We start from the raw sequence: 27,280 nt of genomic DNA on the forward strand, positions 1-27,280 counted from the left end.
CCCCAACCCGTCCAGCTCTCAGGCGTGAAGAACTACAACTCCCAGCATGCCTTGAGCCCGACGGTCGGGGACGCTGAGGCGGGGTCGGGCCCTCCAGTCTCCCCCTCCCCGCCGGCTTTCCTCACGGGTCCTCCTGGCTCTCCCGGCCGCGCGCGGAACTGGGACTCGAGCCATGGAGGACGCGTCGCCTCCGCTGCTGAACAACAGCAAGCCACACCTGGAGAAGCTGACCCTGGGCGTCACCCGTATTCTGGGTGAGTGGCGGCGGCGTGCCTGGGTCGGAGGAGGGAGGGCCCAGGCGACCGGGACGCGGTGAATTGGTGGTCGAATGGGGAAGGCAGGGGAGCCGGGTGCGTGCCGGGCGGGGAGGGGGTTTGCCTGCGAGCGTGTTCCGAGGCCGAGCCGGGGGGGGGGGTTCCCCTCGCCCACCCTGCCCTCCTGGGCCCGAAAGGACACGCGGATGCTGAGCAGAGCGGTGTCCGCAGTCAAGGCAGTGACCTTGACACCCCGGGGCGGGAGAATGAGCTGGGAACTGACTGATGCAGCCTGCCTTCCCGGGACTACCTGCAGGGATCCCCAAAGATCCAAGCTCGCACTGCCCAGTACCTCGGGTTTGTCTTCCACCCTCCATCGAGTGAGTGATGTTATACCACTGTACTAGACCCGAAGATGAAAGAGAGAAAAAGACAAGTTAGGGAGGGCCGGGGCCGGGGCCGGGGCCGGGGGTGGAGAGACACTAATAATCTAGCAGCCTGGAAAAAGAGGTCAGCAAGGAACCGGCCTTTCTGGGAAGTTAAGAAACACGTCACAGAGATGTAGCCGGCTAGAATCGGAGAGAAGAATGGCTACCCAAACATTCTCATTGGCATTATTATAAAATGCACATTTCTCTACCATGACCCACAAGTCCATGTTTGAGCTGTTGTTCTCTTCTTTCTGTTTTCGCCACGGTGGCCATCTTGCTGTTAAGGCCATAACCCTAAAACACATGTAGCTTGTTCTTGCTTCAAGACTTCTGCAGTTCCCTTGGGCTTCCACTCGAAATTATTTCACGCTGAATGTCCCTTACATCATTTGGATACCTGATCAAATGAGTGTTACCTCAGAAAAACAATTCCCAAGTAAAGTTTCCAACACCCTTTCCTTTTTACGTCTTCCCCTTTCTTTTTCATAAGAGTAGCACTTAGCACTATTTGAAGTTATTCATATTACTGTGATTTAAATTTGTCTCCCTGTAATAGAAGTTCACTAACAAGTATAATTTGTCCTAGGAATGTGTAGTTGCATATTGAAAATTAATATAACATAACTTTAATAGAATAAACAATCCACATAATCATCTCAATAGATGCAGAAAATGCACTTGACATGATCCAACACCCTTTCATAATGTTAACTATGAAAAAGAAAAACTTAAACGAATAGAAATAGAACTAGTACATCCTCATAAAGGACATCTGTGAAAATATCATGGCTAACATCATGTTGAGAGACTGGACATTTTTCTCTTCATATGAGAAACAAAATTAAAATATGCCAGAGGTCTAGAAGACCACACTAAGTTTTATGATTTGCTAGGCTTACAGAACTGAGTGGGTAGTCATACTTTTGGCTGTAAAGGAACAGAACATGAAGAAGTCAAGAAATTCAAGTACAAACTTTCAGAAATTCCCAGTGCATCCATTTGGGACATTCTTAATTCCTCCTGCAGAATGTTATGTTTTCACTAGGGAAGCTTATCTGAGCCTAGATGTCCAAAGCTTTTATTAGCAGTCACTCCAGTTGACACCCTTTACCTATCATATACCAAGTTTCAGATTCCCCAAAGAAAAGCACATAGTCATTATAAAACATTTTGTTTGCTCTAGCAGTTTGGCCAGAGAATAATGGGAACTTTAACTGACAGTTTCCCAGGTGTCAACACCAACAATCTTAGCTCTATAATATTTTATCCTCGTATAATAAGAATCCACTCTTGATGGGGGAGAATGATGGAAGGACACTGGTTAAGACTTATCCTACACATGAAATGACATGCTGAATTGAAACTTTGTACAACTATCTATAGATGGCAGAAAATACATTTATTGTTAAAAATCCACTCTTACTATTCCTAGTCAACATTGTATCAGAAGTTCCAGCCAAGGCAGTTAGAAAAGAAAATGAAGTAGATATCCAAATTATAAAGGAAGAAGCAAGGGTGTCTTTATTTGCAGATGATGTACTTTTGTTAAAAGAAAAAGTCTATGAAAAGTAAAAATAAAATTAAGAAAACAGTTCTATTTATTATTGTTATCTAAAGGGATAAAATAGAAATTAGTTACATGACTTGTGCACTGAAAGCAACAAAAGACTTGAAAACATTAAAGGAGAGGTTGGAGGCATGCTTCCAACTTACTGCCAGCCAATGAGCAAAAGTATCAAATACCACATTTGAACCTTTAATAAAAAACATTAAAAAACACCAAAACAAATGAGAATCCATTCCATGTTTATGGATTAGAAGAGTTAGTATTAAAATAATTCTCCCCAAATTGTTCTGCACATCTAGAGTCTATAATTACTGTCAAACCTCACCTGTCTCTTTTGCAGAAATTGACAAATTAATCCAATCCCTAAATTAATATTGAAATGCACACCTATTAGCCTGGCCATATTTAAGAAAATAGACATAGTAAATGTCTAAGTCTAAATGACTAAGATGTGAAATTGTAGCTACTGTTGGGAATATAAAATAGAAGGGAAACGAAGAATTTGACCCTTCCTCAAAAGTTATTTTGTTTGTTTTCCAGTCCTGGGATTTGAAGTCAGGCCTGGGCTTTATCCCTGAACTTCTTTTGCTCAAGGCTAGTGCTCTATCACTTAAGGCTTTTTGGTAGTTTAGTGGAGATAAGAGTCTCATAGACTTTACAGTCCAAGCTGGCTTTGAACTGCAATCCTCAGGGCTGAGCCTCCTGAGTAGCTAGGATTACAAGGGTGAACAACTGGTGCCCATCTTCCTTCCTCAAAAATCTAAGCACACAGTCTAAGCAATTTCATTTCTAGTTATCTTTCTAAGGTAAATATAAATGTGTTTACACACAAAAATACTTGTACACTAATATTTTATCATTATTGATAAGTCAGTGGCAACAACCCAGTCCATCAGCTAATGAATGAATACACAAAATGTGATATGTACATATAATAGAAAACTAGCCATAAAAAGAAGTGTATTACTGGTGAGTGTTTGGAGAAAAAAATGATTGCAAAACAGTTATGTCTATATGTATAATTCCATTCATATGAGATATCCAGGATAGGCAAATCTGTAGGACCTAAAAGTAGATTACAGGTTAGAGGCTGATAGGAGAGGAGTGAGTCTAGTAACTGCTAATAGGTATGAGGTTTCTCTTAGGAGTAAGGGTGTGCCTCTCTAATAAATTTTGAAATGGCAGCTTTTATGATATGTAAATCATCTTGTGGTATGTGAATAGTTATTTTTAAAATAAAAGAATTCCTGCTCTAAACCATTGGAATGTGAAGCTGACAAAATATCACATCTTTGATATATTAAGTGACAAATAGATTATCAGGTGAACCTAATCAGAGGAGCCCTTTAAAACAGAGCGTTAATAGGAAGGGAAGTCAGAGACTTGAAGCATGAAAAAGATAAGTAGGACTACATGGCAAGGAATACAAACTGAATGTAGCCCCTACCAACAGCAAAGAAGGAAATGAATCCTTCAGGTATGCAACCACAAGGAATTCTGTCAAAACAGGAATGAGCTTGCAACTAACTCCAAACTCCAGATGAGAGTACAGCTGACACCTGATAAGCCAGTATAGCTGGTGTAAGGATAGATCAATGATTTCAGCCGAAGCAGAAAACCCAGTCATATTGCACCAGTTCAAGCTACAGAACTGCTAATTTGTGATGTTTATTCAGCAATAGAACACTAATTCCTCCAAATCCTTTAAATAGAGCAAATGATATACATAAAAAAGAAACACAGTATGGTGTATACACAATTATAAAAGATGAGAGTGGAGAAATATGTTACAACAAATATAATTGGTTGTAGATCATCTGCTAATTAGAAAAAGACTTAAATCTGGCTCAAAAGCCTATTTGTTGTTTCCAAAAGCATACCTAAGGTGAACTAGTTGGATCAGTTTGCCTTACAAGTTAGCAAATAAGATAGACTTAATCCCTAGGGTTCCTTGTGCACAATAATACACTGAGAAAGTAGTACTCCTAGGGATAATTTCTTACACTGATCAACAAGAAAAGACATCAGGTAGAATCTAGGGAATACACATACATACTACTGAAGTTTGTCTAACTGTGATTGGTACTATAGGATATATTCCTTTCTTAATCAGTGAAATGGATCAATGTGTATTCATTATTTCTCCCTGAGGAAGTTAGCTTAAGACTCTGATCACAATGGCAAAACAGTTGGCCCTATCTATGAGAGTTTCAGACTCCCAGAAAGATGGCATGTGTTCAGTGTATTTTATAGAAAACAGATGATTGGATCTTGCCTTTTGATCCAACTATCCAATCTATATGTTTGATTGTTCAAATTGAGAAGTATGTGCTAGATTCTATTTTTTTTACCTCCAATTGTGATGTTGTGTCTCTTCTGTTCTTCCTGTTTATTTGTTCATCTGGTAGGATCTCTGTTTTCTCTGTCTCATGTTGATGTTGATCTTCTGTATGCAGCATGTTTTTGAGTACTTTCTGGTGTGCTGGCTAGGTAGTAATAAATTGTTTTAGTTTTTGTCATAGTTTTTGTCCTTCATGTATAAATGAAAACCTTGCTGGATATAGTATTCTCAGTTGGCAGCTGTTCTCCAACAGCTTCTTTTCTGATTTGGTCTGTTAGGTGTTCTAAAAGCCTATTGTATCTAGTTGGGCTTCTCCTTTTCAAGATTTGGGGAGTTTTCTGGTATTCTTCTCCTTTTCAAGATTTGGGGAGTTTTCTGGTATTCTGTTAACTATATTTCCTATAACTTTAGCTGACCACTCTTCTCTTTCCTCAGTACTTAGCCACAAATTTAATCTTTTAATTGAGTCCTGAAGTTCTTTTCATACTACTTTCCTGCCTTCTGGACTTTTTTGTATGTTTATTTCTTCCCTCTCTATTATTCTTCAAGCCTAGAAACAATGTCTTCCATGCTATCTGTTCTGCTGTGGGAGCTTTCTAGTTTGGTTTAATCGTTCTTCAGGATTTCTATTTCTTTACTGAAGTTGTTCTTCAAGTCTTCGATAGACTTGTTTATCTTTTCCTTCTTGTTCTTCTTTAACAGTGTAGCTATATTTTCATTGGATTCTTTTACATTCTATTGGACTTCATTTAGCTTTCTGTGTTCTTCATGAAGTCTTTCTTTATTCTTTAAGTAGCCTCATCCCATTCATGAAATTCCTTGTAGAGGTTTCCTATCTTTTCATTGAACATTCTTATTAGTCGTTCTTTGGCCATGAAAGAGGTTTCCACTAGTTCACTATCTTTCTCTTCCTTTGTTGTATGGTTGTTTTCTGGGGTATTGTATTTCCCTGATTTCTTATATTCCTTGTATTTCTGTGGTGTGCTTTACCCACTTGAAGACCTTTTTGTTATTGACTTTGGGATACCTGAAGTCTTTCTGGTGGGCTGTTCTCTGTGCTCTCTGTTGAAAAGGTAGTCCATACTTTCGTAAGGCATGTCCCTTTATTAATGTGGGGTATATGTCAGCTCTAATAGCCCAGTCTAGATCTGTTAAACTCTTACATACAGTGGGGTAGTAGTTTGCTTTACCTACATGTGCAGTCTTGCTATATGTTCATAAGATGGGGTTTTTATGATAACATTGGGGTTAGAGTTCTTTGAGGTAGGAGGAATAAGGCAAGAGATAGGGTGTAAGGTGGGTAGTGAGATTGAGAATGGAATTTACTTGGTCCTGCTATAGAGATCAGTTGTGATGGATGTGAGGGCTTAGTGTAAATAGATAATAGTAGGGTTCTAAGGTTAGAAAGGATGAGGAGGAATAGTTTGCCAGAAAGATCAACAGAGAAAAGAAAGAATTTTTTAAAAAGAGGGAGAAGAATAAAGAAGAGAAAGAAGACACAAAGTATAATCAAGGAACCAACTCCACTCCTGCCCCAACCCCCTCCCACCCCCGAAAAAGAAAAATTGAAGTCTCAACCTTTAAAAATTATGAAACCAACACTAAACAACCCAAACCAAATGTGATATCCATACACGGAAGAAACTATATACTTTAAGGAGAAAGAGAAAAAAATTTAAAAGAAGATTTAAAAAAGAAAAGAAATCCCAAAGTGAGGCAGTATTTTGTCTTTGTAGAGGGTTTGAGACGTTTTTCCCCTTACTAAGTTTTCTCTTCAAGAAAATCTGCACTTCCAACCTGATCAGCTCTCCAGACTGGCTTGGATGGATTTCATTCAACCCTTTGTTCCACAGCCCTTGTCACTGCTTGAATGATGGGGCCTATGTAGAAACCAGCACTCTCATCCACCAACTCTGTGGGCAGTCTTCAGGAAGTGGAGGGGCTTCCACAGCCTTTTCTCACTGTTTACCTGGGGCCAGGGAGGGAGCTGTTTACTCACTTGCCAGCTTAGGCCACAGGCTGGCTTTTGCGATTAGAACATGGTTCCATTGCAGTCCTTCTTTTCTGGCATTGAGCTGGGGGATAGGTCACTCACGAACACCCCCTTCCTGATTCTTCTTGTGGAGCTGCTGTTCTGTGGGGTAGCTGGCTGCTGGCATCAAGTTCCTTTGTTTACTGCTTCTCTGGAGCCAGATGTACCTCCATTTGTGTCCTTTTCCATATCCTCCAAGCCTGCAGTTTTGTTTCCCTCGTGATGTTGTGGGTACATAGGTCAGGGGGCGGAGGAGGCACAGACCCCTGCCTGTAGCAGCAGCTCATCACTTTTTGCCAAACTGCAGGTACTGCGTACTGCGAACTCCAAGCTGCAAGTTGTAGCCAAGTCATGCAGTGCTGGGGATCTGCAGTCCTTTAAGTGTGGATTTTGTTTCCTTTTTCTCCTGTTTTAGAAGTTTAACATTTGCTATATCTTGATTGGTACTAAACTCTGACCACTTATAATTTTCCTGACATCCTCACTTGACCTGGATTTCTTGCTAAAGCTCCATACCTGCAATTGATCACTACTTGGCACTTTCCTAGAATCCCTGTGGTCATAATTCCACGTAAATAACAACATCCTCCAACCTGCCTTTCATGTCTTGACCAGTCACCTTTTCTGAGGCAACAAACTCAAACTATGTATTTCTGTCGTTGTTTTAGTTGCAGGCCATAGGAAACATTCTAGCGAGATTAAGGCTAGAAATACACTTCAGTTATGAAATAAAGAGATTACTGGGCATTAGTACATACAAAATCAGAGGAAGAAGATTACAGATAGTAAGAACCTAACTGAGGGAAAAATGCGCTATTAAGAAGTACATGCAGCTAATGTAAGAAACAAGTTGGGAAATTGGGAAATTACTTTTTCTGTGCTGATGCTTTCACTACATCAGTGCCTTACCTCATGAGATCAAACTACCTCTGAAATTACTCTGAGAAGACTTCATCTCTTTTTTTGCCCACTACCTCACCTGCTTATACTTTCAAAACCTTCCTTGCAGGAATTTTGTTCACCTGGGAATCTAGCTTTAATGGGATCAGTGGGATGTATTTCTGTTTCAGAAATACATGAATACTCTCTAGAAAGAGCAGAAGTGGGTATTCATTGAACCAGCATGCAGTAAGTCCAACATTATTTTTCAAGGCCTTACCAGTTGGGTATCATTTCTAATGTCTTCTTATCACTTGTTCAGTTTTCACTGACCTCCTCCTGCCCTCAGTTCCTGGTCCTTAGGGAAGTATCACTCATTTTAAAACATAGTTCAATATTACTTTGGATTTTTCACTTTTGTTCCATGTCTGTCTTGTTAAACTAGCAATAAATTTCTGGAGATAATGTCTTCTGCTTAAATTCTTAATTTCTAGCAGTATGTCCTCACTCAAACTGAGGACTTACCTAGTCCTCCTTAAATACTGGAGAGATGGTTGACTCAAATTGTTTCCTTCTAGAGCATATATTTCAGTTAACTATTGCTGGGTTATTAACACCATCAAAGCATTGTGGCTTAAAGCAAGTTCCTAATTTTCTCAGTTCTGTGGACTGACTGAATTTAGCTGGGTTACTTCTGATTTTGGATCTCTCAAAATTTTGAGAGAATCAAATTGTTTGCAGTTAGATTTAGAATTAGTGGACAGCTTCTGTACTCATATATCTGGTATCCTCAGTGTTCTTCAGCATGGCATCTCTCATCAGTGAAGTAGCCTGGGTTTATTATATAATGGCTTAGGACTCAAGAAAGGAAAAACCTTAATTCCCTAACAGGCACAGCATATCATATTTGATTGTCATTAATCAAGACAGTTACAGATCAAGTCCAAATTCAAGGAGAGGAGAAACTTTGCTTCAAAGGAAAGAAATGGGGTGGGTATACAGGGAAAGAAAGTGCTGAATAGTATCCAACTTTGGAACAAACTCTACCACATAGTTTAAACAGTGAATAATGTTATAGAATTACATATAATACAGAATTATATATAACTTTATTATATATATGTGTGTATATATATTTTTATAGCCATAGACACTAGAATTCCCTGAATGTATGTATTTAGGATCAATCACTATGCAACCTGAAGGGATAGGCAGCATCTTCCATTCTACTCTATCAGGGACATAGCAAAGACTCAGGTTTAATGGCTTGAAGTTCACAATGTCATTTTGCTCTAGCACTATGCTCTGTGTCTTAAAAAGAATACTGAACCAAAGCAGGAAAAATTAATACTTTTTATTTTTCAAAAACTTTCATTTCTGCTTCCACACCAAGGGAAGTAGTAATCCTGTACAAAGAAAAGTGAAGATTCATCTCTGTTAGTATAACTGCATTAAGAAAGACTAAGATAGCCGGAGTGCAGAACTCTTAGGCCATACATTGAACTATTTTTCTGCATCTCAAGATTTGAGTTTTCTGAGAATGTGGAGGGAATTTTATTATGCATAGAAAAAATATTGGCATAATTGTATAATCAGAAAACCACATAAAACTAGAAGTCTACCATTGTCCTAGAAAATTTAAAAACTCAACTTCATTAAATTCATGCTTATATTGTCTACGTTTCATAGTAAGAAAAAACCTGAGGGGGAGAGATTAATAATATGAATATAATTAAATACAGTATATTTGGTACCAACTCTGGCAGTGTTGGGAAAATCAGATTATTATGAGCTGGAGTAATCTTAAATCATTTTGTGGAGGAGGTAGCACTTCATTGTGGACTTGACATAAATAGAATTTGGGTAGGTAAAGAAAATATGGACACATTTGGGTATATATTTCAGGAAAGGGATCCAGCATAATTGATTAAGAGTACAGATTTGGTTGAGGAGAGGTTGGAAGGATAGAAGTAGTAAGAAAAGTGACACTACTGCAGACAAAATTTGTACTAGGGAAGAAGATAAAATTTAACAAATACAAGGCATCTGTCTTCTAGACAAAAGGAGAACTGAGTAAGATTAGAAAGGAAACAGGCTTCAGTATGGGAAAGATACTGTTGTAGTGTGCTAAGGATGGATCAGAGGAGGAAGAGATTTTTGTAGATTACAGTGGTAGGAATAATCTATGCAGTATCATGAAAAGATAAGGTAGATGAGCTTTGAGTTAGTTTGCTAGGGCTACTGTACAAAATACCACCTCCTAAGTGGCTAAGAATAGCAGAAATTAGTCTTTGACAGTTCTGAGGCCTAAAGTCTGAAATCATAGGTATCAGGGTTATTAAACTTATTCTGACACATCTAAGGGATGGATTCTGATCCTGCCTTTAGATCCTTTTTTTCCCCTGGTAATCTTCCCATAGTGTTTGGCTGCAGCTCTTCCTGCTCCTCTTCCTCTTCTTTGTCTTATAGATGCATCACTCCCATCTTTGATCTGCACATAGCTGTATTTTTTTTCCATCTGTATATCTGTCTCTTCACATGATATTCCTTCTACAAGGAAACCAGTCATAATGGGCTAGGGATGTATCCTCCAGCATAAAGTCATCTACACTAATTACATTTCCAAATAAGTTATGATTTTGAAATACTAGGTATTGATGTTGAAGTCTTCACCATACCCTTTGGGAACAAGGACAAAATTCAAGTCACAATAGCTTTCCTTCCAGATTTTAGTTCTTAGACTAGGAACTTCAGAATTGTTGAGTGTGAACAAATGGAGAATGTGCAAGGCTGTATTAAAATCTCTGTTCTTTGGTGAGGCTTTTTTTTTTTTGCCAGTCATGGTGCCTGAACTCTGGGCCTGGGCGCTGTCCCTCAGCTCTTCAGCTCAAGGCTAGCGCTCTACCACTTGAGCCACAGCACCACTTCCAGCTTTTTCTGCTTATGTGGTGCTGAGGAATCGAACCCAGGGCCTCATGCATGCAAGGCAAGCACTCTACCACTGAGCCACCTTCCCAGCCCCGAGGCTTCTTTTTTACTTCAGAGTTGGGGGGTAAAGCACAGCTCCGCAAGGAGAAAAAGTCCAGATTATTTGAAGACCTTTTCCTGTTTTAAGAATGTAGAAATGTGAATTCTACTTTTAATATTTTCCAGATAAATCTAGTTTTCATGATAGCCTACCTTCTAAATCCTGGATCTCATAGAATAGCATATTATGTTCAAGATGAGTTTTATTTAGAAAGCTAGCAAGCAGATTATACGTCTCATAAAAGTTAATGAATGACTATTCTTTATTTCTTTTTACCATATCATATGTATATATACTTAGCTTGCCACAAAGATATATAAGATATATGTAGAAGCCAAGTGGTAGTGGCTCACACCTATAATCTTAGTAGTAAGGCGGCTGAAATCTGAGGATTGTGGTTTAGAGCTAGCATAGGCAGGAAAGTCTGGGAAACTCTTATCTCCAATTAACTACCAAAAAAGCCAGAATGGAGCTGTGGCTCAAGTGGTAGAGTGCTAGCCTTGAGCAGAAAAGCACAGGGACACCACCTAGGCCCTGAATTCAAGCCCCAGGACCATCACCAAAAAAAAAAAAATTAAAAGAAGACATATGTAGAGTATAGAATATTTTCTTAATGTTTTTCAAGTATACTATATCATTCTAGGTTATGGAACTATCTTCAAGAGACATTCATCTAGTTTGTAGCTTTCATCACAGGGGATATCCTGCTAATCAGAGATACCAGACAGTTCTACAGTTTTCATCAGCAGTTAGTCAACTTGTAGTAAAGAAATATGTGATGATATGCCTATTGCAACAAGAGTCTTTTTTCTTCCTTCAGAATCTTCCCCAGGTGTGACAGAGGTTACAATCATAGAAAAAGCACCTGCTGAACGTCATATGATTTCTTCATGGGAACAAGTAAGTGCTGCAATGTGGAATAGTTTTCTCCTAACAAAGAGAAATCAACTTAAATGCCCCCTGAGAAGGAAAGATCAGCTCAGGAAATGTATTTCTATATCTGGGCACAACTGCCTTCCATGTCATTTTCTCAGCATGAAGTATCTCCTGTGACCTCTGCTAATCCTATGGATACAGTGGATATTTGAAGTTGTATATGACAAAACTAAAAGTCCAACAGAGAATAGAAAAGAAATTGATCTATATAAATAATCAACATATGTCTAAGTGTTACAGGTTACTTAACCAGATCCATAGCTAGAACCCAATTTTTCTCTGATCATTTGGTCAGTATAACTTTTAAGCTCCTAAAATGATACAAGCACTATGCATGCTATTGAGCCTTGGGGATTTTTTAAATAGTAATTTTTAATAAGGCACTGTTCTTACCTGCTGATCTTGCTGTATAAGGCCAATATAGATTTTTATAAGCATAAATACAAACTGGATTAAGTAAAAGAGACGTAAAGGGAAAAACGTCCAGAGAAACTTTGAGAAGTTGTTAAGCAGGCAGATGGTATCTGTGTGAAGGTTTCAACATGGAAGGATTACATTATTCCAAGAACATAACGAAGGAACACAAGAGAGGGAGCAAGAGAGAGATCAATGAGCACTAAGACACCTAGGGCTTCATAGATTAGTAGACTGCTCTTCATCTTGGGAGCAAAAGGCAGCCAATGAATTAAGTAGGGAACTGGGAAAGTCAGTTTTCTGCTTTAAAAAGATCACTTGGTAGAGTGGCAAATGTATTTGACTAGGGGTAACAGCTAAGAAATTACCTTGTCATTTAATAAGTGGCTTCAAACATACATGCTATTTCCTGCAAGTGAATAATAACCTATTGGTATCTTTATTTTATAGATAAAGTCAGGCTTGAAGAGGTTAAGAATCTGTCTGTGTCATACAGTTACCCAGGGGCACAGAGCCTGAGTTTGAACTCTGAATGCCCTGCCTCTAAACACATGGCTTATCTATACTACATGCTTCTGTCTAACAGAAGACAGTGCTGTGGGAGTCTTGCCCAATAGTCAGGCAGCTTATGGGCATGTGCTCAGTTCTACCAGCATGATTCTTCTCTTTGGCTCAAGCCAGTAGCAACTCAGTAAGTGGAAGTTGAGGGTTTTTTTTTTTTTACCAGGACTTCAGCTCATCAGCACATCTACTTTTCTCATGGCTTCTCTTAGTCCCTCTATATTTCAGTTCGTGTTAAGCTTGTTTTTGTTTTTTTAAAAAATTTTAATCAAGATGGGGCTGGGAAGGTGGCTCAGTGGTAGAGTGCTTGCCTTGCATGCCTGAGGCCCTGGGTTCGATTCCTCAGCACCACATAAGCAAAAAGAAAAAAGCCGGAAGTGGCGCTGTGGCTCAAGTGGTAGAGCGCTAGCCTTGAGCTGAAGAGCTGAGGGACAGCGCCCAGGCCCAGAGTTCAGGCCCCACAACCGGACCCAAAAAAAAAAATTCTAATCAAGAAATAATTATGGGGTTCCTGTGATATTTCAATACATACATTGTAGAATGCTCAATCATGCTAATTATCATACCTATCACCTCAAACCTTATTATGTGTGGTGAGAACATTTAAAAATCCTCTTAGCTATTTTAAAATATAGTACATATTGTTCATTGTGGTCACCATACTTTGCAGAAGGTAGAACACTAGTACCTCTTAAACCATTGACCAACTTCTCTCTTTCTCTCATCCATACCCTTCTACCCTCAACCTCTGTTAACCACCATTTTATTCTACATCTATGAGTTTGACTTTAGATTCCACATATAAGAGAGATAACAAGGTATTTGTCTGTGCCCAGCTTATTTCACTTTACTGAAATGTCCATATTATCCAGAGCACTGGTTTATAGATTCCGCTTCATCCCCATCAAAATTACCACGTTACTTTCACAGAAATAGAAGAAACAATCCCAACATTTATATGAAACTATAAATGACTCTGAACAGCCAAAGAAATCCTGACCAAAAAAAAGAAGTAAACTGGAGATGTCACACAGTGAGATTTCAAAGTAAATCACAAAGCTATAGTAATCAAACAGTATTGTACCAGTGAGGTAGCTCATGCCTATAATTCTAACTATTCCAGAGGTTAAAATCTGGAGGATTGTGGTTCAAAAATAGCCCAGCAAAAAGTTCATGGGACACCATTTCAGTCAATAAAAAGCTCAGGGATACATGCTTGTCATTCCATCTGTGTGAAAACAGGAAGATCCACAGTTCAGGCAGGAGGTCCTGAGTTTACCCATTCTCTAAAAAAAAAAATAGATTAATTTTTCATTGTTGAACTCTTATAAGCTGATCCTTTTCCTATTATTTCTGTAGGTTTGTTTTGTTAACATTATTAGAAATAACACTGAAAGACGTGGCTGAGGCCTGGAGCAGTGGCTCATACTTATCATCTCAGCTACCAAGGGAAGATAGATAGGAAGATCATAGACCAAGGCTGGCCCTTGGAGTCTGAGGGAGACCCTAAAAAGCCAATATGGCTGGGGACATTCCTTTGTTCGTTTGGCTTAAGTTCACTGTTTAAGAACTACCTCAGCCAGGTGCTGGTGGCTCACACCTGTAATTCTAGCTACTCAGGAGCCCAGAGAACCTAGAAATGGTATCCTGAAAGAGCCACTCTTTAGGAAAGCTAAATGTGGCGGGGGGCAGGGACTGAAGCACTGTATCACCTGGGTGTCTCGACCTGAAAGATGTGCAGTAAAGCAGCTGCAGAGCCAAGGCCCATCATTTATACTAAGACAATAACTCGCTGTTTTTCATGAATTTGACTTGAAAATTTATCTTAGTACTTGAAAAAGTATTGATTTCTCCAAATTTTTCCTATGTTTATGAATTGTGCACTTCAATACTATTATGAAATCCCATGATTTTTTTCTTCAAATAAATAAATACCAAAAAATAATCCCTAGTACTAGAATTTTCTAGTTTAGAGATGAACAATACCATGTAATTTACCAGACAAAAAGACTAGTTTCCTGGTCTTCACCACTAGATGGCACTAGTAATTAAAACCTTCAGTAGCTGGCCTTTTGACACTACAGAAGGATGAAGAATCTTGTCAGAAGACTGTTAAGTGGCCTGAGAATTCCTTAAATTTCATTTCTTCTTAAAATTTTATTGTAAAGATGCTATACAGAGGGGTTACAGTTACAAGAGTAAGGCAATGAGTACATTGCTTGTCAATCATTGTTACCCATTCCCTTGTGTTGTCCCACTATTCCTACCCTCCCCCACCTCACCCCCACCCCCGCCCAAAGTTGTAAAGTTCATTTCCAGTATACTGTCCTGTGGGTAACCTTGTTGCAATGGATCATCCTGTGTCCTTGTTTCAGGGTTTTGTTATTCTCCTTCCCCTCCCCAGATTAGACAAATGTATATGCAAGATGCAGGGTACCAAAATCAGGTACAGTGACAACAGGGGATATACCATAGGGAAAAGAACATACAAAGGAAACAACAACAACAACAAAATCACATGGTACACTTGAAACAGTCTTTTAATTTCATTTCTATGAAATTGGCAACAAGGAAAAAATATAGAAACTGATCAGAATGCATGTTCTATTAAAAACTTGATTTACTAATATGACAACTATTGGGTATTTAATAATCCAGACACACTGCTTTAAAATCACTGATTAAAAACCCCCACAAAACTCATGTACAGTTCTTGAAGGTGCTGTGGCTGCACATCACAAGTACTTTCCTAGTCCTCTCACTTTCCATCAGGTTTACACCCCTCCCATCTATATGTAGTGTTTTGTAGATTCAGTCTTATGTTAATTCTGGAACCTAGATTCAGAGTTTAAATAACATACTCAAGGCCAATCAGCTAATGGTAGAATTCAGAAGTTTACTCTTTCCTTGCTTTATAAGAGTTTCCTACACACAGAACACCTAGACCTGACTTGACAGTGTTACCTAAAGCATACTTGACTGACACAGTTGTCAATATCACATCTTAGGTGGGTCAAATAACCTAAAAGTTTGGACAATTACTAATAGTTGCCCCTTTGCCTCTATAACCACTTCTAGAAGTCACTGTCAATGGCTTCTGAAATGAAACTAGGAAACTTATCCTTCTGTGTGCTCCAGCAATGTGAGTTGACTAGAACTGGTTAAGTTCATGCCAAGGCATGAAATTAGTTCAAATTTAGACTTGTTTCTCTGCATCAACAGTTCATATGGTTTGTTTATATATATGAAACATCTATGTATGTCTTACTATACTTTTTTTCACTCAGAACTATCCAAACTGGAATAGATTTATTACATTAAGTGCTCTGGATATGCAGTCTCTGCTCTAATGAACAACTGTTTTAGCCAATAATTTGTTTCTAAAAGTATTAAATGATGGCAATGACTGTTGTGCTCTTATGTAGTCAGACTTCACTTAGGACCTCCTCTCATCAGGTGCTGCTTCAGCTTGTTACCTTTGGGCTCCTACTCTAGCTAGCCATTGCACATCATAGCAAAACAGACATCTAGTTTGCTTTATCCAGTGAGGCAAAAAAGTCAGTGGTAAATTGGTGACTCTTGGCAATAGTATCCTCAGTGCCTTAAGTCTATAGCCCTATACCCTCTTTTCTAGCCCTGACCTAACATTCAGCCACTTTGTGCTTCTAGAAAAATAACTGCGTGATGCCTGAGGATGTGAAAAACTTTTACCTAATGACCAATGGCTTCCATATGACGTGGAATGTGAAGCTAGATGGTGAGTTGGCCTCCTTGCTGTGGAAGACATATTTCCTGGAGGAGAGTTTGGATGGAACAATTCTGTGAGGGCCCTTTCACCTTTTCAGTCTTTGAATTTAGACAGCTTTATTAGTGTTTCTCAGGTGCCACATCCAGAAGATGTGATTTGTCTCCCAAACCTAACATACCATCAGTGCTTTACTTCTTACCATCCTGCTCCAGTGACTAGATGAGTATTATCATCTGGAAGCTCAAATTAGAGGACTCCTATTGGAATAAGATGGAGCAAAATATTAGTTCCTACACAAAGAACCCAACCAACTCAAACTTAAAGCCTTGAGTACTACTGTTTGGAGCAAACTTCTCTGGGTAAGAAATATATATCCCCTATACTCCTTCCTTTATTCTCACTATTGTGAAGACTTCAGGTCTGAAAAACAGGACCTTTCCTCTCTTTCTATATTACCTTAGCCTAAGTGACCAACCTCCTCTGTAAGCTATCATCTTGGCTAAGTGTGTCTAGCCCAAAATATTTGCATTGGAGGCATAGGAACTTAAACTTTGTACATATTACAGTTTGTGAGTGCTATGTAGACGTGAAATGCTCTTATAAATATTCATAAGCTAGGAAATCTTGTCCTGTCTGGGATTCAGCCTATTCATGGCACAAACTTGCCAGCACTTTTCTCTGTCAGCCCTTATTGCCTCCAAGCCCAACAACATCCGCAGATCTCCTTTGGCTTTTGGAAACTTGAATACTTCCCCACTGCTATCCCTGAGAAAGAGTGACGTCTGGTGCACAGCAGGCCTACAGAGCTGATGACTTCTCATCTTCATGCCTCTGTTTCTTGCCTATACATCTGAGTTCCTGTGTGTGTGTGTGTGTGTGTGTGTGTGCGATTCCCAAAGCCTTCCTACCTCTTCTATAACTGACATTAGTGTGTAGTTAAATCTTTTCCTTTAATGGCCTAGAAACTATCTGTCACTAGCATCAGTACCCTGTTCTATAGTATAGCCATCAACTTTGGAATCTGGAGCAACAGACAAGGGACCTCCAGAGACTAGACTGACACTTCTTTTTCCATATCAGGCCGTTCCTTTCAGGAGTCTGCTGCAGAGATGTTTCATGAATATTTTCATGAATGAGTCCCTGTTGATTAAAAATATGTTATATAATTTAATGTTTGCAGTCTTGGTCTTTATTCCTATTACCATACCCATTCTTTACTGTGTAGTTCAAATCAGTGATAGAAAAGGCATAAGAAACCTCAGATAAACTTTAGCAGTCTTTTCTCCTTGATTCCATGATCTGTATACCAGCTGTTTCATTGCCTTCAAACATAATAGTTTTCAGACATCAGATTTCTAAGATTTTGTTTGCCACCTTGGGTCCATCATCCTATTTAACAATGGTTCTGTATAATTCTAACATATAAGGAAAATATGCAGTTTTACTGTTCCTTACTGAAAGCACAGATGTAGAATTGATCAAGAAGGCTGCCAGATTATCTCCAGATAGTAAGAGAAAATGACCAGTTAGAGGGAGAGATTTTCTAACATGAAGGTGTATAAAAAGAAGAGAAAAGGCCCACTGTAAAATGAAAGCTGTTACTCATTTGTAAAGTGTTATTCTCTATGTAAATGTGGACTAAAAAAGCAAAAATATTTTAAGCCATTTACTCTTCAAATAGCATTCCTAAATCCAGACTTCATAGTTCTGAGTACCTCTTAAAATTATTTTTGACTGAACCATGATAAATAGGTAGTATTCATCACTTCTGGCACCTAGTTCCTTTTTGTTCTCATGAAAGGCTTATGCATTGGGGCATGGAATGAGTGATCCTCCTCTATCTCTCTCTCTGATTCCTCAGCCATGGACCAAACAGTCCCTGGGCTTATATGGTTCAAGCAGAAATCTTCATGATGACTATGGTAACTAAGCTTTTATGTCAGTCTTTTTATGTTCCCACAGAGCACATCATTCCCTTGGGCAGCATGACAATTAACAGCATCTCCAAACTGACTCAGCTCAACCACTCTTCCATGTACTCACTTCCTAATGCACCAACTCTGGCAGACCTGGAGGATGATACACAGGAAGGTACCTAGCAGAAATTCTTTTGGGGGCTAGATATAACCAGCTTATTTCAGAACCACAAAAGAGGCTTATAGCAGCTTCTCAGAGCACTGAAACTAAGATTTTTTTTTAAAGCCTATATCAATAAGGGAAATTTTCTTGAAGGAACGTCAGGGTTGGCATCCATATTTTGTTTCCTATACCCAGTTCAGTGTCTGGTACATAGTGCATTTGGTGAATGAACAAATGTAGATTAAACCACACAACAATTCAATGTCAGGAGTTTTCAGTTTCTTGTATAGAACTAAATTATGGAGCTAAAATTACTATTTTCTTCTTGGCTCTTGTCCAGAGTTCACTCAGCAACTTAACGGCCTCCTCTGGATATTAGCCAATGACCCTTTCACAGTATGGCAGCACTTTTAAAACAAGAATATTTCTTCCTAGTGCACTGCAAATCTTTTTTTTTTTTAGCATCTGATTTATAATTTCTTGTATATATTTTTATTGTAAAAATAGTGTACAGAGGGGTTACAGTTACATGAATAAGGTAATGAGTACATTTCCTATGGAGCATTGTTACCTCCTCCTCTGTTTTTCCCCTACCATCCCTTCCCTTCCCACCACCTGAACTCCTCCCTCCCCCCACCCTGAAGTTCTAAAGTTTGTTTTCAACATAGTGACTTGTACACCTGATTGTTACAATAGGTCAATCTGTATCCTGTATCAGCATTTTGTTATTTCCCTTCCCCTCCCCAAGTTAGAAAAATGTATATACAAGATAGAGGGCACCAGAATCAAATAACAGTGAAAACAGGGGTTATACCATGGGGGAAGAACATAAATAGAAGAAACAAAAATAGTCACATGGTACATTATAAGTACATTAAAAACAACAGCTACAAAGATAAAACCTCTTGTGTCCCTATCTTGGGGTTCATTTCACTTAGCATCATCTTATATGGTCATATGTACAAGCTTTCTGCTTTTCCTAGACATATACTAGTTATTGCAAATAAGGGAAACCATGAGACCTGTTTCTTTGGGCCTGGCAAGTCTTTCCATTTCCTAACAAATGAGGAGGTATCATTCTTTCTGATGGAGGCATAGAATTCCATTGTATATATACCACATTTTCTTGATCCATTCATCTACTGAGGAACATCTGGGTTGGTTCCAAATCTTAGCTATGGTAAATAATGCTGTTATAAACACAGTTGTGTTAGTAGCTTTAGTATAGTCTTGTTTGTGATTGTTTGGGTAAATGCCCAAAAGTAGGATTGCTGGGTCATAGGGGAGCTCTATGTGGAGTCTTTTGAGGAACCTCCATACTGCTTTCCAAAGTGGTTGAACAAGTTTACACTCCCACCAACAAACTGCAGATCTTTTTAATGTAATCAAAGGAAAGATTACCTATCATTTCTACAGGTCCTGACCACTCTTAAGAGGAGAGATTTACCTGAGGTATATGCACCAGGGGGAAATAACTTTGGGGATCATTGTAGAGTTTTTTGTGCCCCATTTAGTTAGGGAAAAAATGGCTTATATTTTCGAGTAAGAAAGCCATATTGATTTAACCACATAATCAAAAAACAAAGGAAGGTAACATTTGCCAATCTATCTTAACACAGATAGAATGGTTCTTGGAAAGATTAGATTTATTTAAAAATGAATAACAGAATTTCAGTCTGAGAAGCATAGGCTATATAACAAGTCAAGAATATGAAAAGTCCAGGTAAGAAGGGAATTCCCTTTGGAGTGTTAGCCCATTAGTGGAAGTCTTTAAGAATGTCTACGATAAATCTTGATAAAGAAAAATACATGCAAAATGAGCAGGGTGTAAAAGCAGAATATGATATGAAATTCATATCAAATGTGAAGGAATTTCTTGTGAGGTTTAGGAAGTTCTTATACCATTTAGGCACAAGCCTGATGCTCTACTCCTTCATAACCTGCCTGCTCTGTTGTTTCTGTGTGGACAAAATAATTACTTTAGTGTCAACAACTTTTGCATTAAACTACCCTACACCAAAGAAAAATGGAAGAAAATTAGGCAGATCAGTTATTATAGTCATTCTTTAAAAGGTATAGATTAATATAAAAAGCAAAACGTGTATTATGTTTTTCAACATACTTAAGCTGATCAAGAGACCTTCCTCTTCTGGTAATAATGGCAGATACGTAAATCAGATCAATCTTCTTGCTGAACAGTAGAAAGCTGGTTAAGATTTAAAAATCGTATTCCTAAGTTTAGCATCAGAAGTAATAAGATCTAATATCAGGTTAACATTCTGAATGAGAAATCCAAGGAAGATGCTTGAAATGTGAAGTTGCTTTTGCCTAGGGTACATTGATATATATTGAATAAACCTATGAACAGGCCAGAAAAAAAATGAAGAAACCAAAAAATATCATAATGAAATTGCTCAAAGTGAGGGAAAAAGAAAATCTTACAAGCATCCGAAGGGAAAAGATAAGTTACAAAGACAAAGAGTAATAACTCAAAGTGAGATCAAGTACTCAAAGAAAATAATTGTCAGCCTTACTCTATACCCAGTAAAAATATCTTTCAAATACGAGGAGCTTTTTATGAAAAAGCAGTCTGGCAACATGCATTCTACTTTAGGAAATCTGTCCCATATATTAAAAGTACCAGAACATAAGGATATATGCAGAGTTTATTTTAGCACTCATAGTAAAGTACTGATAAGGTGATAATGTGTATATTGATAAAGAAATAGGGGAGTAAATTAAGAGTAAGCCATTTCTGCCAACTATCAAGCAACCACTAAAAAGAATCAGTTACATTCCAAGACTTAGGGGACTTTCTATTACGCAGAAAACATGTGTATGCATGTGTGTGTGTGTATATGTGTGTGAGTATATACGATAGCCCATTTTTATAAAACAGTCCCAAAAAAGGAAAAGTATCATTATATCACCCCATTCAGATTTCTCTGCCTTCATGTAGTTCCAGTCCAAAGTAGTTTACTTTATGCAAGCTTCTCAGATTTCCTGACACTGTCTGCTGGTGAAGGAGAAACACAGACAAATAGGCCTAATCCATCCTAAATCCAGGGCATTTAGAGTATAGTATTTCCAATATAATACTTGAGACATACGACTGAAGTCTGTGCCAGTGGCTCACACCTATAATCCTAGCTATGTAGTAGGTTGAGATCTGAAAGTTGAGGTTTGGAGCCAACCTGGGCAGATAAATCCAAGAGACTCTTATCGTTAGTTAAACAACAAAAAGCCAGAACTGGAAATGTGGGTCAAGTAGTATAGTTCCAGCTATGAGTAAAAATGTGAGGCCCTGAGTTTAAGCCCCAGTACCAGCAAAAATGTGAAATAATCCTCCTCACTGTGTTTTTCCAGTCAGGGGTATATAGATCTATGTTTGAGTTTGTTTTAACATTACCATTAACTTCTGGGTTTGCAGCCAATGAAGACCAACCAGAAAAGCCTCACTTTGACTCTCGCAGTGTGATATTTGAGCTGGATTCATGCAGTGGGAATGGGAAGGTTTGCCTTGTTTACAAGAATGGGAAACCAGGTAAGGATCATATTATAGTTTGGGTGTAACATTGCCTGATTTTGCTTGTCAGCTTGTCACAAAAGGCACACAACTTTCTGACCTCCTGAGAAGCCATCAGTAGAAGCCACAAATCTTTTTTGGTCCTCTCTAAGTATTCCTCACTCGATTAATTTCTTTTTTTTTTTTGGTCGGTCATGGGGCTTGAATTCTGGGCTTGGGCGCTGTCCCTCAGCTCTTCAGCTCAAGGTGAGCGCTCTACTGCTTGAGCTACAGCACCACTTCCAACTACTTTAATTTCTAAGCCATCTTATGTAACTGTAAAACAGTCAATAGGATTAGATAATAGTCTTTACTATGAGCAATAGTCCTCTTAAAGACTTATAGGCTCATATATTAGCTAATCATACAGAAAACATGTTATCTTCTGTAGTTCTCTAAGCAGGTTAACAATAGCTTCAAATGATCTGAGTTTCTAGGTTGTTCCCAATGGAAGTCAGGAAAAGAGGGGAGTCATGTGGTAGTTACTAAGGCTTTGTATTCTTCAGCAGCAACTTCTACCTGGCTCCCTAAAAGCAGTTCATGTCTAGGGACTATGGAACTATAGAGGTGGACCAGGCCATACCCTAATCAGGTAGCTCTGATGGTGTAAGAAGGTACAGACCTCAGGATTACCCCTGAGGGAAGGAGAGATCTCCTGTTGGAAGAATCTTAACAAAATAGCCTTTCAGCTAAACCTTGTACTATGGTCGGAATTATATATAGAAGGAGTAAAAGGAGCATCCAAGCAAAGGTACGAATGTGTAAAAGCCATGAACACACATGGAAAACTTGTGTATTTTTGAAAATACAACTGAGCTGGGGGAATGGTAAGTATAATTCAGTGAGCTACACACTTCACCTAAAGGATGAAGTAATTAGACTAGACTCATGCTGAGTCTAGTTAAGAATAGAAGACCAGGTAGTCTAATAGGGTTCTTTAGCAGGATTTACATGGAAATGTAATAAAAGCAGTTTTGAAGAAGGAAAGGACTGGGTAATTGAGGCTCCTTAGGGAGATGTTATAGCTATGTAGATAGCAGATCAGCAGGGTTAGGCTTGAAGTGATCAGAATGGAAGGTCTGAAACAGGTGTGAGGCAGGAGCTGGTCTGAGAGCCCATTGGCTTAACCAGGATATTCCACAACATCTCAGGCAGGATACCCAGGAGTGAACTGGGCTTCTTTTATAGAGGTCTTTCACAGCAATTTGGATTCCTGAAAGACTTCTCAGAAAAGGTCTGAATCATTCAATTTCCATAGGAAAAGCTGCAAGCATAGTAGATACCTACTGAGGGAGGGGAATGCTGAGTACTCACAGAATAAGGGCTTGAGTTTAGAGTCTTAATGTTCCTCCCGATAGTCAGAGGCCAGCAGATAGATCCATTGACTGATTTATCTGCCTTTGTAAGACTATAAAATAAACTGTCAAAAGGCAACCACTGGAAAATGGGACTGTAAGTTGGCAGAGAAAAGAAACTTGGGAGTGCCTATTAACTTTATAATAGACAAAAAGTGCTAAAGTGTTTGTTTCCTGTATTACTTTAGGATTCGCACGAGATACTGAAATCTGGTTCCTGGACAGAGCATTATACTGGCATTTTCTCACAGATACCTTTACTGCATATTATCGCCTGCTCATCACCCACCTGGGCCTGCCGCAGTGGCAGTATGCCTTCACCAGCTATGGCATTAGCCCACAAGCCAAGGTAAAAGAGAGCCTGTCATCTCAAAATGTAATGTGTATCAAAATCTTTGGAGAAAAGGGTTTCAGAAAATGCCAATTCCCTAACTTCCCTATCTTATTCCTCTGATATCCCTGTATCCTTCCCTAGGGGCAGCTATAGTTACTAGTTTGTGAACCTTTCCAAGAAACTCTTTGCATGTAAAGCATAAGTGCATATTTTTTTGGTTCCTGTTTAATAGATATGTGAGGCTGACCACCATTGAAACACATGCCAGGAAATCAGACTGACATACACCAGGTATTGCCAGAAGAACTTTTGACTGGAGTATGCTGTTCTAGGCTCTTTCATAGTGGCTTACAGCACCAAATTAGCAAGAAAATAAGGACTCCATTCCAATGCAACCTTTTTGTGTGTTCATCAAATAGGCTTCATTTTCCTCAAATGTCACATGACATCTTCTATCTGGTCAGTTTTGTGAGATAGCTGTGATCCAAGAAAGGCCAATATGTAGATACCCTTTGTCCTCAGTGCACCCTGGAAAGTTAGTAGGGAAAAGAATACCAGCATTGGCAGCTTCCCTCAGTAAAAACCCACATTAGCATCATACCTCCTTCTGGAGGAAGGGTACTGTCTAAATGACCCTACTAGGAACCAGCTACTTTGAAGACAGGATGCTTTTTCCCCTGGTAGGCTCACTACATTCTAAGGGTTCTTCTCATACTTTATTTTAAAGGCAGTGATGCCTCATAAAGTGTGTATCTAATCAAGGGTTAATGCAGTCTGATATCACTTTCTCTTAATTTTAAGAGCTAATAGAGTTTTCAAACAGATTTTCATAAAAAATTTATACAAGTAGTTGAATATCCTTTAACTGAAATGTTTGGAGCCAGAAATGAGGTTTTGTGTTTTTCAGACTTTTAATATCTGTATATAATATACTGATTGTTGCTCAGTTTATATTGTCTTCTCCTTTTCTTTCCTACCTCTGTACCTTTCACTCCATTAAAGAATACAAAAAATGACATTTCTTCTTTAGTGACTCTTTCTCAATTCTGCCTTACAGCAATGGTTCAGCATGTATAAACCTATAACATACAACACAGATCTGCTTACAGAAGACACTGACTCCTTTGTGAACAAGTTGGATCCCAGCAAAGTGTTTATGAGCAAGGACAAGGCCTTAATCCCAAAGAAGAAAGGACCTGTGCAGCCTTCAGGTGGCCAGAAAGGACCCTCCGCAACTTCTACCTCTAAATCTTCCTCAGGAAATTCCATCCGAAAATGAGCACTCCTGCCCTTAACTCTTGCACTAGCCCCACAGCAGTGATTTCCATGTACAGATGGTGTCATCGGAGCCCCAACCTTAGATTCTTATGTGCAAATATAGGCATCTTCCTGACAGAGTCCTAGCCTTTTACTCCCAATGACATTCAGTCAGGAATTGGAAGGACATACTGAGTAAGTTCCTAGTCACAAGTGACTATCTAAACTTACATGAAAAATTCATATCTTCACTTGCATTAGCCACATTTCAAGTATTCATGTGACTAGTAGATTGTGTATTGATTGCATTCTGTTCTAGAAAGTTCTTGGGAACAACACAACATTAGAATATTTCGGAATATTTTCATGCTACTGCTCCTCAGATTATTAATCCTTCCCCATCATCACCTCATTTTACTCATTTTTAGTATTTTTTTTTCAGCCAGTACTGGGGCTTGAACTCAGGACCTGGGAGTTCTCCCTGAGCTCTTCTGCTCAAGGCTAGAGCTCTACCACTTGAGCCACAGCTCTACTTCCAGCTTTTTGTTGTTGTTGTTGTTGTTGTTAATTGGAGATAAGTCTCAGAATTTTCTTTGCTTCAAACTGTGATGGTCAGATCTCAGCCTTCTGAATACCTAGGATTACAGCTGTGAGCCACTGGCACTCAGCTTTTGTTTAGTTTCTTATAAAAGGTTGGCTTCCTGATCAGTTTTGTGTTGTGATGTTCACACATTTTACCAAAAATGCTTCTGCTATGCTTTTATTTTACTCTGCAGAACTCTTCATGAAGAGGTTTTGATGAAGCCAGTCACTGCTTACAAAACTTTCTACCTGTTCTGCCTATTTATATACCTCTGAGTTGTCTAGCCCCACCCTGTCTGATCCATGGCCTTCTTTAAAACAGGCAGTCCCCTAACTTAGAACAAGGTAAGGGTTCCCCAGTCCTTTGTAAATTTCCTGATATTTAGAAATCATTTTCCCATAGGCACATAGGTCCTACATTCCTGCCAGCCCACATATATCTAACATTAGACACATGATAAATCTGAATTTACCTACTACTTCTAATGGGGTTTCTGTAGAGAAAATTGCTCAGGTTTGAATTAGGACTATCTAGGTCCTCATTCTGCAGCTCCAACCAGGGGCTGAGTCACTTCCCCAATCCTAAGATCCTTGAATGGATGTATTTTGAACTGAAATCCCAGAGGTCAGAGTTCTGAAGGGCAGGGCAATAAATGGCACATTCCAGTGTCATTTGGGTCTCAACCAGTTTGTCTAATCTTCCTTCCTTTGCACTTCGTTTCCCTGGTAATCAGTGCAGAGCCTCTTATCTCTTCAATAATCTACTAAAAGTCTCCATAATTCTTCACCTGTACTTTTGCTGTGACCCTTTGAATACTTGTGAAGTTTAAAAAAAAAATTTTGATTCTTAACTATAGTGATAGAGGCTCACGAAAGAATGACTTCAGTTCTTCCTACATGTACCACTTCACGATCTCTAAGGAAAACCAAGGTGAGGCATTAGCTTTCGAGGACCATGGCAAATTCTTGCTGGCTGCTTCCCTACCTCTCCCCACTTTTTTAATAGTACAAAGACTTGCAATATTGGTGTTCAAAAGTATGTTTTGAGTTTCATTTTAACAGACTTGTTCAGTTGCTTTAAAATAAATAGGATGACATGTCAACCATACTGGTTTGCTTCTAATGGAAAATGCTGAAAACCAGGATCACTTCTTAATTTGTAGTTTCAAAACTAACCATTTATAATTCAGTCTTTTTTTTTGTCAGTCATGGGGCTTGAACTCTGGGCCTGGAAGCTGTCCCTCAGCTCTTCAGCTCAAGGCGAGTGCTCTACCATTTAAGTCACAGCGCCACTTCCAGTTTTCTGGTGGTTTATTGGAGATAAGAGTCTCATGGACTTGCCTGCCCAGGCTGGGTTTGAACCGAGATCCTCAGATCTCAGGCTCCTGAGTAGCTAGTATTTCAGGCATGAGCCACCAGCACCCAGCTAGCCTTGTCATTTTTAAATGTGTGTGGGTGGCATAAATCTATGTCAGAAGTATTTTAGCCTTTTAGATTAATTTGATTCTTACACTTCAATATTTACAAATGGCCAATGACCAAAGGGAAAACCAACCTTACCAATGTAGCATATAGCATATGACTGCTTCTTTAAAACAAGTCAAGATGAGCTGGGGATTGGGAAATCACCCTGTCTTTCATTGCAACAGATGCCTTTCCACTAGTATCACCAAGTCCATGGATGACTTCAGTTTGGGTCCAGTTCTAGATTCCACAAATGAAGCATCAGAAAAACCTGGAGAACAACAGTACCCTTCAAACCAGAGGGGATCAATAGGGGTCTTCAAAAGGCTGTTGAAGGAAGGGACTTATGCTTGAAACCTGCCTCAGAGCATATAACAATGTGCTCCAAGTAAGCCAGAACAAAAAGAAGACATGGTTTTCTTGCTCAAAAATAAGAAAAAACTACCATTAAAA

The 27,280-nt window shown here is 38.9% G+C and overlaps 1 protein-coding gene across 5 annotated transcripts; it reads left to right on the forward strand.

Moving 5' to 3' along the window:
• The first annotated feature begins 52 nt into the window (after positions 1 to 52).
• Positions 53 to 27,280, forward strand: Tpgs2 (tubulin polyglutamylase complex subunit 2). Of its 5 annotated transcripts, XM_070029299.1 has the most exons (9): positions 53 to 254; positions 11,353 to 11,432; positions 16,113 to 16,200; positions 18,154 to 18,282; positions 21,701 to 21,814; positions 23,379 to 23,539; positions 24,582 to 24,735; positions 26,221 to 26,294; positions 27,013 to 27,280. In XM_070029299.1, the coding sequence occupies exons 1-9, from the start codon at positions 173 to 175 to the stop codon at positions 27,025 to 27,027; spliced, it is 897 nt and encodes a 298-aa protein (XP_069885400.1). In that variant the 5' UTR covers positions 53 to 172; the 3' UTR covers positions 27,028 to 27,280. The 5 variants fall into 5 exon arrangements, 4 of the variants coding, with proteins under 4 accessions (XP_069885400.1, XP_069885402.1, XP_069885401.1 ...); XR_011373482.1 differs by lacking the exon at positions 27,013 to 27,280 and having other exon boundaries at positions 24,582 to 24,976; positions 25,558 to 26,312; XM_070029301.1 differs by lacking the exon at positions 18,154 to 18,282.

The sequence above is a fragment of the Dipodomys merriami genome, unplaced genomic scaffold (assembly GCF_024711535.1).
Source record: "Dipodomys merriami isolate MVZ:Mamm:240054 unplaced genomic scaffold, mDipMer1.0.p SCAF_2, whole genome shotgun sequence".
In the NCBI taxonomy this organism is placed as follows: domain Eukaryota; kingdom Metazoa; phylum Chordata; class Mammalia; order Rodentia; family Heteromyidae; genus Dipodomys; species Dipodomys merriami.